Here is a 14,289-nt window from a genome sequence, read left to right on the forward strand (position 1 = left end):
AAGGAAACGAACCTACTGCTATGACTATAGCGATTATGGCAATGGGCCAATTTGCCAAAATGTTGAACTATCCCTTTAAGTCCATGTCCCTGGAGCCTTTGCTCCACAGCCGAACCACAACCTGCTGCTGCTGCATGGCTCCAACACAGAGAACAGCAGGTGTGTGTTGTTACGATGCCCAGACAGGAAGGGTCCATGTTGGTGACAAGTTGGTTTAACACGGGTCCTGACCTCATTTATGATCCTGAAATACTTTTTTTTTTTTTTTTCCTTTATTTAACCAGGTAAAAAACTCATTGAGATTTAAAACCTCTTTTCCAAGAGTGACCTGGCCAAGACGGCAGCACACAAACAGCTCAGTTGCACATCACACAAGACTCAAATAAAATACAATCACACATTTCAGGAAAACATGATGATTAAACAATGCAATCATCACACGATCCGATTGAGCTCAATTCTCTGTCTATTATAATTGACCTGAATTCACCCAGAGTTACAAGATGTGTCAGTTTCAAGTCCTTCTGCACATCATTCCAGGTCGACGGGGCTGAAAATTGAAAAGCCTTTTTGCCCAGTTCTGTTCTCACTCTCGGGACCTGCATCTGTATAATGTCCTGAGAACGCAGGCCATATCGGCTGTGGTTTCTACACATGTGTACAACACAAATATGTAGGCAAAAGTCCAAGAATAGATTTATAAATAAAAGTCAGCCAGTGAGAGAGTCTACGGACAAACAGAGATGGACAATGTGCGACGGCATATAAGGAACAGTGATGTACACGATAGCTGCAACCAGTAATAAAACGCAAAGCACAGTGATATACAGTATCCAGTTTCTTTAAAAACTGATCAGGTGCGTTCATAAAAAGCAGGTCTCCGTATCCAACAAGGGTAAAACAGTTGAGTTGATCAAGTGTTTTCTGACTTGCAATGAAAAACATGATTTATTCCTAAAAAAGAAACCTCATTTTTTATTTTAACTCCACATGAATAATATTAACATTCAAACGACACTTATAAATAAATATAATTATATAAAACATACATCCTCTCTCCTCTTCACCCCCCGACCCCCACCTCCTCTCAGAGGTTCAGCTGCTGCCTGTTGCTGAGCGACTGATATCAGATCCCAGTGGTTTCTGTCACTGAGACCGACCTGATAACATCCGCTGCTGAAACAAATTCTCACGGAAATGTTAAATGTTTCTTTTTTAAAAATTTTTATCAGTTGCACTTGATGTCGCAATATTGCAGCTCATGAAACGATACGATCAGTGTCAGCTCTGAATTTGAACCCACACACGCACACGCACACACACACACACACACACACACACACACACACACACACACACACACACACACACACACGGCTGTGAAGCTGCTTTAACAGGAGGTGGGGGTCAATGTAGTCCAGTCAGAATAAAACCAGGAAACGTTATTCCCTGAAGGTAAAGCTACCTGAATGACCACAGAAGTCACCTGGAGGAGCCCCTGCTGCTGGGCCTGGGAGACCCCTTCCACAGAGCAGGACACAGGTGCTCTCCAGTGGACGAGCTCCTCACGTCCCCTCAGTTTGAGGAACCAAACATGACGTCCTCACCCACTGCAGTGACTCATGACAGGACCTTTGCATCATACGTGTAGAAACCAACACTGATCATGTCAGTTGGACCAATGAAACCAACATGCATGTGCACACATAGGGCCCAAAATGTGCTTGAGTCCCCTTTGCCTCATTAAAAAGTGCCTTTTTTTAAATGTGTTTTTTAATGATAAATTCCTGTTGTGCATGGGATGTAAAAAGTGTTGTTATTGTAATTTATTTTATAGATTGTAATTGTCAGAAAAGTTGAGTTTTAGTTATTTGTGGAGTGAAAAAAAAGGAGATTAACTAAGAAGCAAACAGTTCAGGGTGTTTTCAGCCTTATTCTGTCGTTTGATCTGAGAAATCTGAAGTGTTTCCTGTGAGTGGATTCATCATCATCATCGGATGTCGGACACATTTCATCAGCGCAGGGACAAAAATGTGAATTTTCTTTTCAAACTATGAAGCAGTAAACTAAGACAAAGAGTCTTCACTGTACTTCAGACTGCAACAGTATCACATGACACGTTACAAATAGATTTCTAGCAACATAAAAACACCTGTGATGATTCATATCTGTGAGTGATGAACACCTGGCTCTCGTCCTCCTAACAGATATTTGGCCATTTGTTACCCGTTGGCCAACAACAAACCAACACTGATCATGTCAGTTGGACCAATGAAACCAACATGCATGTGCACACATAGGACCCAAAATGTGCTTGAGTCCCCTTTGCCTCATTAAAAAGTGCCTTTTTTTTTATGTGTTTTTTAATGATAAATTCCTGTTGTGCATGCGGATGTAAAAAGTGGTGGTATAAAAATTCTATTATCTCTAAACGCACATACGCATTTATTTGTAATACCGTATCACAGTATTGTGTGTGTGTGTCCGCTGCTGCTCTGCTCTGTCTCTCACTGAAGAGACAGAGCACATGCATGTCCAGAGAGAGTGTGCTGCTGCTGCACATAGATGAGACGTGACAGTGGAGCAACTTAAACCTTTGTGAGCTATAAATCCATGAACATAACAAAAATGCAGACCACCATTGATCGCTCTCTTGAATATTTATTGTACAGTTACACTCTGTTTACAGTAGGCCTATGTCTTCATCTTGATTGTATTGGCCACATTAAATCTTTAACCTAAGGAAGATGACCTTTTCCTTTTCCACTTGTCAATATTACAGTTTTTCTCAGTCGCTTTGGTACAATTCTCAGATCAGAATTGAAATTCTCAAAACTACTTGTTCAATCTTCACATCATTGTGTCACTTGTGCACATCAAATCAGCAGTTTTTCATTGCTTTGAACAAGTTGCAAATGCTTTGGTACATCCACGCAAATGATTATGTACAATTCTCTGCTGTTTCCTACATTACCAATTGCTTTTGTCATGTTGATCAAAATGTATTATAATGGGTCTCTGCTGAAGTCTCACCCCGCACAACATCTAGGCATTAGTTCATCATATAGGTCTTTACATGCAAAATGGTTGAACAAGTTGTGTCAAGCATATTTCTATACATTTCCATGAGACTTTTTTCTAAATCTGTCCTGAATTGGTAAATTGCTCCCAGGTGAATCTTGGCTTTTCTCCAATGAAGGGAAATGTGTGAAGGATAAGATCAACCAATAATCAACCAAATGTGGATGAGAATTTGTGGCCCAATGGAAATAAATAATAAATAAATTCTCACAGTGAAGAGCAATATATTATACTCTTACCCAGTAGTTAGAGCTCAATTCTATACAATAAACATCTCAGAATTTTGTGTCAGTCAATGTAGAATAACCAGAACAACATAGGGTGGCCAATCAGATTGCAGGGGGGGGGCGGGTGCCCCCATGTGCCACCATGGAAGATCCGCCCCTGCCTACAGTAAAATATTACGTCATTCCTAATTGTAAACTTACCCCAATCCTAACCTAACTCTGTACATGAATGCAATTCTTAATTCTATTTACAGATTCTATTTTGATCTAAAAAAAAAAAAATATGTGAAAGCCTATCGTATTTCTATTTCAGTTAAAGCAGAAGTGAGTGATATATTTGTGTTAATATAAGTCTTAAATAGTTATATCTTCCGACAGCAATCACTTACATAGAGTGTTTGGACTGAAACACGGGTCTGTCAGTCACTCTGCTCTGCTCTGAGCCGAAGAGAAAACATTTATCGTATCCTACAGTTTTTATCCAATGAGGAGAGAGAACGGCATGCAGGGCTGTGTGTGCAGCCAAGGGACGCCGTGAATGTGGTGACGTAGGGACGAGGACTGTTATGGTGCGTTCAAGGAAACTCGTATTTTTCCGACCGTGAAGTGGTACCAGTTCGATCTGGTACGAGTTCACCGGTCGGAAGTTACGAGTGGCCGTTATAGTGACTTTCACAGGTAAAACAGGTCGGAAAAACACGAGTGGGTTGCCTGGAACGCTACAAAGTCGTAAGTTGTGACTTGAAGCTGTAATTTACAATTTCAAAAGCCTGCCTGGAACGCAGCATTAGCGAAAACGACCGGATCACTCACTTCTGCTTTAAATATCTTTTTTTTTCATTATTGTCTATTATTATGTGTTTTTTTCGTATTTAAAATAAAGAATAGCATAAAGACAAAGCAAAGCAGTTTCTGTAAGAGTTTAAATATGGATGGGGAAACTGGCACTATAGTGTAAAGGGGCACCAGCTTGATTTCACTGACAATTTAAATTTGTTTCCAGATATTGAGTTTATTGTGACTTTGCTATTGTAAACATTGCTGTTACTGTAAAAACATTCACAATAGCAGTCACAGTAATTTATTGGTTTTGTCACATTTCTGTTCTGTAGCCTGTATAGGCTACTTACAGTTTGCATTTGCGCTTCCATGATTCTTTTGTTGTTGTTGTTGTTGTTGTGTAAGCTGTGTTACGTAATTGGCACCTTTGAAAAAATATCATAGGTCTAGCTTCTGGTCTCGGGTTATGCTACGTCAACAAATCATTGAGATCAGCATGTTGATTGCAGTCCTGTAGGCGTGTAGGCTTCCTCTGCAGACTGAACAGTAACTTGAATTTAAAGCAGAAGTAAGCAGAATGTTTGTGTTAATATAAGTCTTAAATAGTTATATCTTCCGACAGCAATCACTTACATAGAGTGTTTGGTCTGAAACACGGGTCTGTCAGTCACTCTGCTCTGCTGTAAGCCGAGGAGAAAACTTTCCTTGTATCCTACAACCTTTATCCAATGAGGAGAGAGAACGGCATAAAGGGGCAGTCCTCTCTGTGTGTGCAGCCAAGGGATGCGCGTGAATGTGGTGACGTAGGGACGAGGGCGGGGACTGCTAACTCCATCTGCTGACAGGAAGTTAGACAAAACGACCGGATCGCTTACTTACTTCTGCTTTAATTAATTAATTAAATTATTTTTGTTATTAAGGCCTGAAAAAAACTTTCTGATGCTGATCGAGCCCCTGCCCTATGGAATTACCTTTGTATCAAATCAATCCGAAAAAACCTCATCAACGTCAAACAAAAAGAAGAGCTTATAGAAAGAATAAAACTTAATTTACGTAGGAGAGAAAAAAAAACCTCACTGAAGCAAAAACAAAAATAAAACAAGTTAAATGAATGACTTGAAAACAAATTACAAATATATTGGTCCTTAATCCAATATGTGTGTAATCATATGCACCATTGCACCTCCCTGTGTGTGATGAAGAGGAGCAGTCCGTTCCCCTCCGTCTCTCTCTGTGTTACATGACTTTTCCTGTCGCTCCGTCTGGATGAGAGACGCACCGTGCGTTAATGTGGCTGCTGCTGCTGCTGCTGCTGCTGCTGCTGCTGCGGACAGAGCCTGGAGCGTGTGAGTTATGGGCGGCTTGGACACAGACATGGACCTGGACCTGGACCTGGACCTGTCCACGGCGGCGAACTCGTCCTCGTGGAGAGCCGAGTCCGTGCTCGTGCCCCTGGGCTTCTCGGTGATCTTCCTGCTCGGCACCGTGGGGAACTGTCTGGTGCTGGCGGTTCTGTTCCGGAGCGGCCAGATGAACACCAAGACCACCAACATGTTCATCCTCAACCTGGGGGTCGCGGACCTGAGCTTCATCCTCTGCTGCGTGCCCTTCCAGGCCACCATCTACACCCTGGACCGCTGGGTGTTCGGACCCGCGCTCTGCAAGCTCGTGCACTTCATCATCTTCCTCACCATGTACGCGAGCGTGTTCACGCTGACGGCCGTGTCGCTGGACAGGTGCGTCCACTTTCTCCAGATGGATGGATGGATGGATGGATGGATGGATGGATGGATAGATAGATAGATAGATAGATAGATAGATAGATAGATAGATAGATAGATAGATAGATAGATAGATAGATAGATGGCTGCAACTACTGTAACAATTTAATCGATTAGCCTAGTTGTTTGGTCATTTTAATATTAAATAATGAAATAGTAATTAAATTAACCACAATCCAAGACATGTCCTCAAATCTCTTGTTTTGTCCAAACCAAAGACATATTCAGTTTATTGTCATAAAAGAACAAAGAGACCAGAAATATTCACATTTAAGAAGCTGAAATAAGAGAATTTTGACTTTTTTTCTTAAAAAACAACAAACTACTCAAACCGATTATTTGATAATCAAAATAGTTGACCATTAATTGAATAGTCGATTATGGCCGATACATCAATTAATTGTTGCAGTGATAGATAGATAGATAGATAGATAGATAGATAGATAGATAGATAGATAGATAGATAGATAGTGAAACTATATTTTAAAAGCAGAATAACACACAATAACTTAATAAAAAAAACTAAATAAGAAAAAAAGTCCAATCATCAGATACATAAGTGTTTGATTATATAACAACCGTGGCCATCAGCTGACACACCCTCTTACAGTATCAGTTTGATCTGAGTTGATCGTTTCCTGCTTCCTGTTCCACATGATTGTTTTCCTGCTGTTGTTGTTCACTGTCCTCAGAGCAGACTGCCAGAATCTGGAGTATTTGTTGTTATTGTAATTTTATAGATTGTAATTGTCAGAAAAGTTGAGTTTTAGTTATTTGTGGAGTGAAGAAAAGGAGATTAACTAACAAGCAAACAGTTCAGGGTGTTTTCAGCCTTATTCTGTCGTTTGATCTGAGAAATCTGAAGTGTTTCCTGTGAGTGGATTCATCATCATCATCATCATCGGATGTCGGACACATTTCATCAGCACAGGGACAAAAATGTGAATTTTCTTTGCAAACTATGAAGCAGTAAACTAAAACAACTGTAGGCCTACTACAGACTGCAACAGTATCACATGACACGTTATACACTGCAAAAATTCAAAATCTTACCAAGAATATTTGTCTTATTTCTAGTCAAAATGTCATTTCTAGTCAAAATAAATCTAATTATACTTAAAATAAGACTCATCACTTTAAAAAGTAGCTTGTTTTTAGACACTTTTTACTTTTTTCAAGCAAATATTCCACTTTAAATAAGAAAGAAAAATCTGACAGTGGAGCAAGTTTTTCTTTCTTATTACAAGCACAAAAAACTTGCTTTCACTGGCAGATTTTTCTACTTATTTCAATTGAAAATTAGTTTGAAACAAGTGAAAACTGTCTAAAAACAAGCAAATGTTTAGGTGATGAGTCTTATTTAAAAGGGACAACGAGGAGTTTCTATTTGGTTATAAAAAAGTCTCACGTTAATGTGGATGAATCTCCGCTACCCACACTTGTTAATGGGCCCATTTTCGATAAATATATAGTTTTGTCTCTATGGTTATTTTGTTATTATTAGTGGTGGTGGAAATGCTGGGCGAGCTGACCAGCGTTTCCTTACTTTCGGTTTCGTGGCGAGTCATGAGAATAACGCCGCCGAATCTCCGTTTATGGTGGGAACTACGACGGTATGTGATCGTCTTCCAACCTCTGACTTTAATTCTTGATGAATGAAAACATGAGTCTGTCTTGCGGCGGTCAAAGAATTTCACGGTGCGCGCAGAGGCTCATAAATGTAGTGTGAAAATGCTTCGCTTTTCCAAAACTCCTCGTTGTCCCTTTAAGTGGAAAGAGATTAGTTTTGACTAAAATTGAGACATTTTGACAAGAAATAAGACAAATATTCTTGGAAAGATTTTGAGTTTTTGCAGTGTATACATATAGATTTCTAGCAACATAAAAACACCTGTGATGATTCATATCTGTGAGTGATGAACACCTGGCTCTCGTCCTCTCAACAGGTATTTGGCCATATGTTACCCGCTGCGCTCCAGACAGATGAGGACTCCCAGGAACGCGCTGGTCTCCATCGGCCTGGTCTGGGCTCTGTCTCTGGTTTTCTCCGGCCCGTATCTCAGCTACTACTCGCAGATGGAGCTGGTCGGCACCGTGGTGTGTGTTCCCGCCTGGGAGCCCGGGCCTCGCGTCATCATGGACGTCTGCACCTTCGTCTTCGGCTACCTCGTGCCCGTGCTGGTGCTCGGCCTCACCTACGCCCGCACCGTCCGCCACCTGTGGACCAGCGTGGACCCGGTGAAGGACATGTCCGAGTCTCGACGGGCCAAGCGTAAAGTCACCAAGATGATCATCATCGTGGCCGCTCTCTTCTGCCTCTGCTGGCTCCCCCACCACCTCGTCGTCCTCTGCATGTGGTTCGGACATTTCCCCCTCAACCACGCCACCTACGTCCTGCGCATCCTGTCCCACCTGGTGGCCTACACCAACTCCTGCCTCAACCCCATCGTCTACGCCCTCGTCTCCAAGCACTTCCGCAAAGGCTTCAGGAAGGTTTTCGGCTGCACGCTGAGGAAGAGGGAGGTCAACAAGGTTCACGTGGTCCGGGCGGTGAACACGGTCAGCAGCGTGGAGACGTCCAACTAGAGACATCGAACCAAACAACAGAGCTGTTTATAGAAAAGTCCCAGTGATTGATCACTGAAGGTGACATGAGGCTCATAATGTGGTCCAATCAGCTCTGCAGATACTAGGGGTGTACCCGAACCCGCATACATATTCAGAAGTACACTGCAAAAACTCAAAATCTTTCCAAGAATATTTGTCTTATTTCTTGTCAAAATGTCTCATTTCTAGTCAAAACTAAACTCTTTCCACTTAAAATAAGAACCATCACCTAAAAATGAACTTGTTTTTAGATCATTTCCATCTGTTTCAAACAAATTTTCACTTGAAATAAGTAGAAAAATCTGCCAGTGAAAGCAAAACTTGCTCCACTGTCAGATTTTTCTACTTATTTTAAGTGAAAATATGCTTGAAATAAGTAAAAAGTGTCTAAAAACAAGCTACTTTTTAATGTGATGACTCTTATTTTAAGTGTAATGAGATTTGTTTTGACTAGAAATTACATTTTGACTAGAAATAAGACAAATGTTCTTGGAAAGATTTTGAGTTTTTGCAGTGTACACAAATAACGCTTTGAACCGAATAGTTTTGCTTTCCGAAGTTTCTCCTCATTATTCGGGAGCTTTTTTCCCAAAGTCCAAATCTGAAACCGAATACAAATAGGCCTAGTGCACTGGCTGTACACCTATAGCAGATACCAATGATCAATCGATCGATCGAGGAAACCCTTCACATCTCAGCTGTTGGGAGGATTTTATCCATGATTGGGTTCCTACAGGACGGATCTTCATGATTGATCTCCAAACCTTCCAGAGTCTCACCATGAGGCTGAGAGTTTGGTTTGTTGGTGTAATGTGACTGTTGTTGTATAATTTTATCTTTATGTAACTAACAGTAGCCTAGTCACGACCAGGCAAACATTTTGCCAACCCGTCTGTTGTTCTTTTCACCAACTGAGAGATATTCAGGGAAACTCCTAAGCAGCCAAGAGGAAAAACTGGTGAAACCAGTTTTTCCTCTTGGCTGCTTAACAAAGTCATCTAGACTACTGTTGTAGTACTTGAGACCACATTTCCAAGGTCTTGGTCTTGTCTCTGTCTTTTTTTTTTTTTTTTTTAACCACAAATGTCTCTGTGTAACTCTCTCACTTTGGTTTATGTGATGTAATTCAGTAAGTTCCAGATAATCCAAATAGTTGTACTAAAGTCTCTTGTGTTAAACCATGTGAACAACTTGGTGTCACCAGTGTCGACAGTGGGAGGAGACTTCAGCAGGTTCTGTGCTGTGTTCTTCTGTTCAATCCAAACTTTGTTTACATTAAATATGGTTTAGATTTTACATCAGATCATCTTTTCTTTTTAAACTGAGGAGGATTAATGTAAATAGCAAGCCACATGATTATTATGAGGACTGGGACTGGACACAGTGATAGTCTTGGAAATGGTCTCACATTGGTTTGGTCTTGGTCTTGACTCGGTCTCGATCCCTGTTAAAGTCTTGGTCTGGTCAGATACCTTGATGTTGTGTCTTATACTGGTCAGATACTGGGAACTCACGGTTTCTAGAAATCACACAAACGCCTGAATGAAGAGACTGAACCACCTCCGTATCCACTTTAATCTCTATTTATTTATAAGTTGTATATGTGCAGATCAGAGTGAAACAAAGCCGTAGAGCTGCAGTCCGATGTGGGAACGGCAGAGTCGACTGAAGGTTCAACAGAATACGAGTTTGTAGATGAAGTGACTCACTACAGTTTTGGTTTGAAGAGCTGGTCGGGGGTCTGTGGATCAGAATCTGGCAGGAAACCGCCCGAGGAGTCAGAGGGACTGTGGGTGTTGTTGGACTGATGAAGAACCACCAGGACGTTATGCAACCAGCATTTGTCCGACAGACTTTTAATCATCTTCTCAGTGCTGGATCATTTATTGGTCGTACGACACCACACACACACACACACACACACACACACACTGGATTTGTTGTATTTAAAGTGTGATGTTACAAGATACCGTGTCATGCAAAACTTTGGGCACCCCTGGTCAAAATGTCTGCTAATGTGAACAGTTGAGCAAGATGAAGTTATCTCCAAAAGGCATAACGTTACAGATGACACATTCCTTTTATATATTAAACAATATATATTTTGTGTGAATAGTAAATATGTTGTCTGATACCTTGGTCAAAGTTATCTGAGAGCTCAAGTCTCCTGGGTTTCCCATTCTTTTGCAGGCTGCTGCTTTATTTCCACTTTTTACTCTAAAACTGTAGAAAACTAAAATAATACACTGATATTGATTTAAAAAAAATGGTAACACTTTCTATGAGGCCCCTCCTTATAACGCATTATGATGCGATCATAATGCAGTTATAATGCGGTTATAATGATTTATAACTAGTGTTATAATGACTTATACATGTTCATGATGTGTTATAATAACAATTATAAGCAGATTATAATGTTTTTTTATAATGTTTTATAAGGGCTTAAGCATCATAATGTATCATAAAGTATTATAACTATTCTCTCATGAACGCATTATAATCACAGTTATTATACATTATAACATTATAATAATTTATTATAAGTGTTATGTCAAATAATGGCTGTGAAATGGTATAATGCTTAAACAGTGATTATAAACCATTATAAGCGGTCAGTGGATGCGTTAAGTAAAGTGAGGACACTCTGGTGGGTTATAGAAAGTCATGATACATTATTAGCTAGTTAAAAAATCAATACAAGTGGTCATACTTTGCCTAAGGTCCATGTCCCTCTGGCAGAGGGCACTTCTATAGCCACTGTGCAGAAAAACAGACAACCCATTGTTTAAAAAAAAAAAAGAAGGGTGCCAGAGGGACATGGACCTTAGGCAAAGTAGCTATGACCACTTGTATTGATTTTTTAACTAGCTAATAATGTATCATGACTTTCTATAACCCACCAGAGTGTCCTCACTTTACTTAACGCATCCACTGACCGCTTATAATGGTTTATAATCACTGTTTAAGCATTATACCATTTCACAGCCATTATTTGACATAACACTTATAATAAATTATTATAATGTTATAATGTATAATAACTGTGATTATAATGCGTTCATGAGAGAATAGTTATAATACTTTATGATACATTATGATGCTTAAGCCCTTATAAAACATTATAAAAAAAACATTATAATCTGCTTATAATTGTTATTATAACACATCATGAACATGTATAAGTCATTATAACACTAGTTATAAATCATTATAACCGCATTATGATCGCATCATAATGCGTTATAAGGAGGGGCCTCATAGAAAGTGTTACCAAAAAAATATATAGAAAAACAGTTTTTCATGTTTATCTTTATGTCTTTTGCAAAATCATTTCATCTTCCACTTGCTGAACTGTTCACATTTACAGACATTTTGAGCAGGGGTGTCCAAACTGTTGCATGATGCCACTGTAACTGTGATTTATCTGCATGCTGACGGTGTTAATGTGGTGAACACGACATCATAAGAGTGGAAATAATAAATACATCAAGTTGTTACACCTCTATTTCTCCTCTGTCTTCTCCGCAACACAATACAACACTTCGTCTCCATCCATCAAGTCTTAAAGATGAGAACTTTATGTCCTTGTTGTCAAAGTTTCCTGCTGTAACTAACATAACACAGTTCAAGATGTCAAACTACAGCTGCCTGGTTGTTTTATCAACTGCACCTCCTCCATTACAGATCAGCTGGTTTTCATTCTGGGACCACAGTGAAGAGCTGCTGCACTAACCAGGTCTAAACTCCACACTCATGTATTTATAATTAAGTAATTAAGAGTTTCACACAGAATTAGACACTAGTAGTGGGATGTTTTCTCGTGTTTAGTCCGTGAGAGACACTTTAGCATCTTTGCTTTAAAATACTGTATGTATAAGTTTTAGTCACACAGCTCATCCTCAATGCTCTTAGCAGAGAATATCAAAGTCTTTTTCACATTTCACATTTTTTTCTAGTGAATTAGATTTTTTTTCCACAAATTTGTAAATTTTTTCTTGAAAATTTGTGACTTTACACTTGAAAATGTGGGAATTTTCAACTCAGAAATGTACTGCCTCTCTTCCAGATAATATTTTTGCATCCATAACAACACCAATATGCTGTCATACAAATCGCATTTGATTGATTATAGCCTACTTTATATTATAAAGTTGTAAAAAACAAAACAAAACCACTTATTATCTTCCGAAGTGAACACCCCATCAGCTTGTTATGTTTCGTGTGTGCTGCTCCATGTTTTACACATTAACTCTCCGGCTGATTTGTTTTGATCGACACTGGTTAATGTTTTTTCATGAGTCGACCAGAGACGATTTATTCCATCAATATTTAAAAGAAAAAACACTCAGAGCTCAGAGAGTCGTAGGATGCTCAGGTATCATTATCATCCTCCTTCAGATCAGTTTTTTTCACTAACAAAACTAAAACCTGAGTAAAATCAGTAAAACCATGATGTTTATGTTACACAACATCTCCCACCTGACCTCCTTCTTCTTATTGTTGTTGCAGACGATTGAATTAGTGTTTGGAGAAAACAAACAACAGGCTCATGTAACCGAGTGTCGTTCATCACAACCTGCAGTAACCTGACAAACGATTTGATTAGGAACCTCAGAATGAACCTAATGACTTTGTTTTTGTTAGCGATGTTTTTAAAAAGATCAGGAGGAAAGAGGATGAACCTTTCACTCCAGCAGCAGCACATCTATAGATACTGTAGGCTGCTGCTGCTGCACTGTACCGCTGAGCCGGCGTCACGTTACGTAAAGGCAAACCAAACACAGTCGCTGTGCAAATACACACTTCCTGCGTTCATATGTGTTCACGTTAAGTGTTCCTCCACAAACACACACACACACACACACACACACACACACACACACACACACACACACACACACACACACACACACACACACACACACACACACAGAGTTGATTCATCTTGAGTTGAGCCTCGCAGTGAGGAGGTGAAGCTGCGGCCTCGTTAGAGCGTGAGCAGCCTAACGAGCAGCGGAGCGACACTTGAAAGACGTCTTCATCATCAGATGTGACCTGTGTGTGTGTGTGTGTGTGTGTGTGTGTGTGTGTGTGTGTGTGTGTGTGTGTGTGTGTGTGTGTGTGTGTGTGTGTGTGTGTGTGTGTGTGTGTGTGTGTGTGTGTGTGTGTGTGTTCTTGTACATGCTACATTGTGAGGACCGGAACGAGTTTTTAACCAACAGACTGAGGACATCTTTGGGAAGTGAGGACATTTTGGCCGGTCCGAGCCGTTTGAGCATTTATTCCATATCCTTGATATCAGGCTTCAGTGTCATTCACTAGTTTGACTACTATCAGCACTAGTTGGATACCTGGCCACACTAGTTAGACATTTTGTCCAACTAGTTGAACAAAGAGTCTTACTAGTCACTCTTTTTCAGCAACTAGTGACACTTTTGTCAAGCTAGTAACAACATAAGCCTTACTAGTGAAGCCAGAAGCCACACTAGTGGCACCAAAATACAAACTATACAGCATTTTGACAGACTTGTGGCCCTCTGGGCTCAACTAGCAATGCTCAAAGTCTTACTAGTGAACTAGTGAGCTGCAAAAGTGCTGACTAGCTAACTAGTAGCGACAATTCACCTCACTAGTTTGCTAGTAAGCTCAAGTTATTTACACAATTTACACTTGTAAGAGCCAAAATCATCACTAGTGTGACTAGATAGCGATTTGCCCCTTACTAGTTAAACTAGGAAAAGTCTCCTTGACCATACTAGTTAACTAGTGGGGCTTAAAATGTTTACTAGTTGAACTAGAGGAAGCTGAAA

At 40.0% G+C, this 14,289-nt stretch overlaps 2 protein-coding genes across 2 annotated transcripts in view; one reads left to right on the forward strand and one right to left on the reverse strand.

Moving 5' to 3' along the window:
* Window positions 1-14,289, reverse strand: part of LOC311003129 (uncharacterized protein) — a gene marked incomplete at its 3' end in the record, with an annotated part of 151,899 nt that overhangs the window by 21,772 nt on the left and 115,838 nt on the right. The window lies entirely within an intron of this gene.
* Window positions 5,442-8,455, forward strand: LOC311003086 (galanin receptor 2a; the record flags this gene model as incomplete). Its single annotated transcript, XM_083994771.1, has 2 exons — window positions 5,442-5,824; window positions 7,816-8,455. 2 exons carry the CDS (start codon window positions 5,442-5,444, stop codon window positions 8,453-8,455), a joined length of 1,023 nt encoding a protein of 340 aa, XP_083850897.1.

Source organism: Trachurus trachurus (genome assembly GCF_905171665.1).
Source record: "Trachurus trachurus genome assembly, chromosome: 19".
NCBI lineage: Eukaryota > Metazoa > Chordata > Actinopteri > Carangiformes > Carangidae > Trachurus > Trachurus trachurus.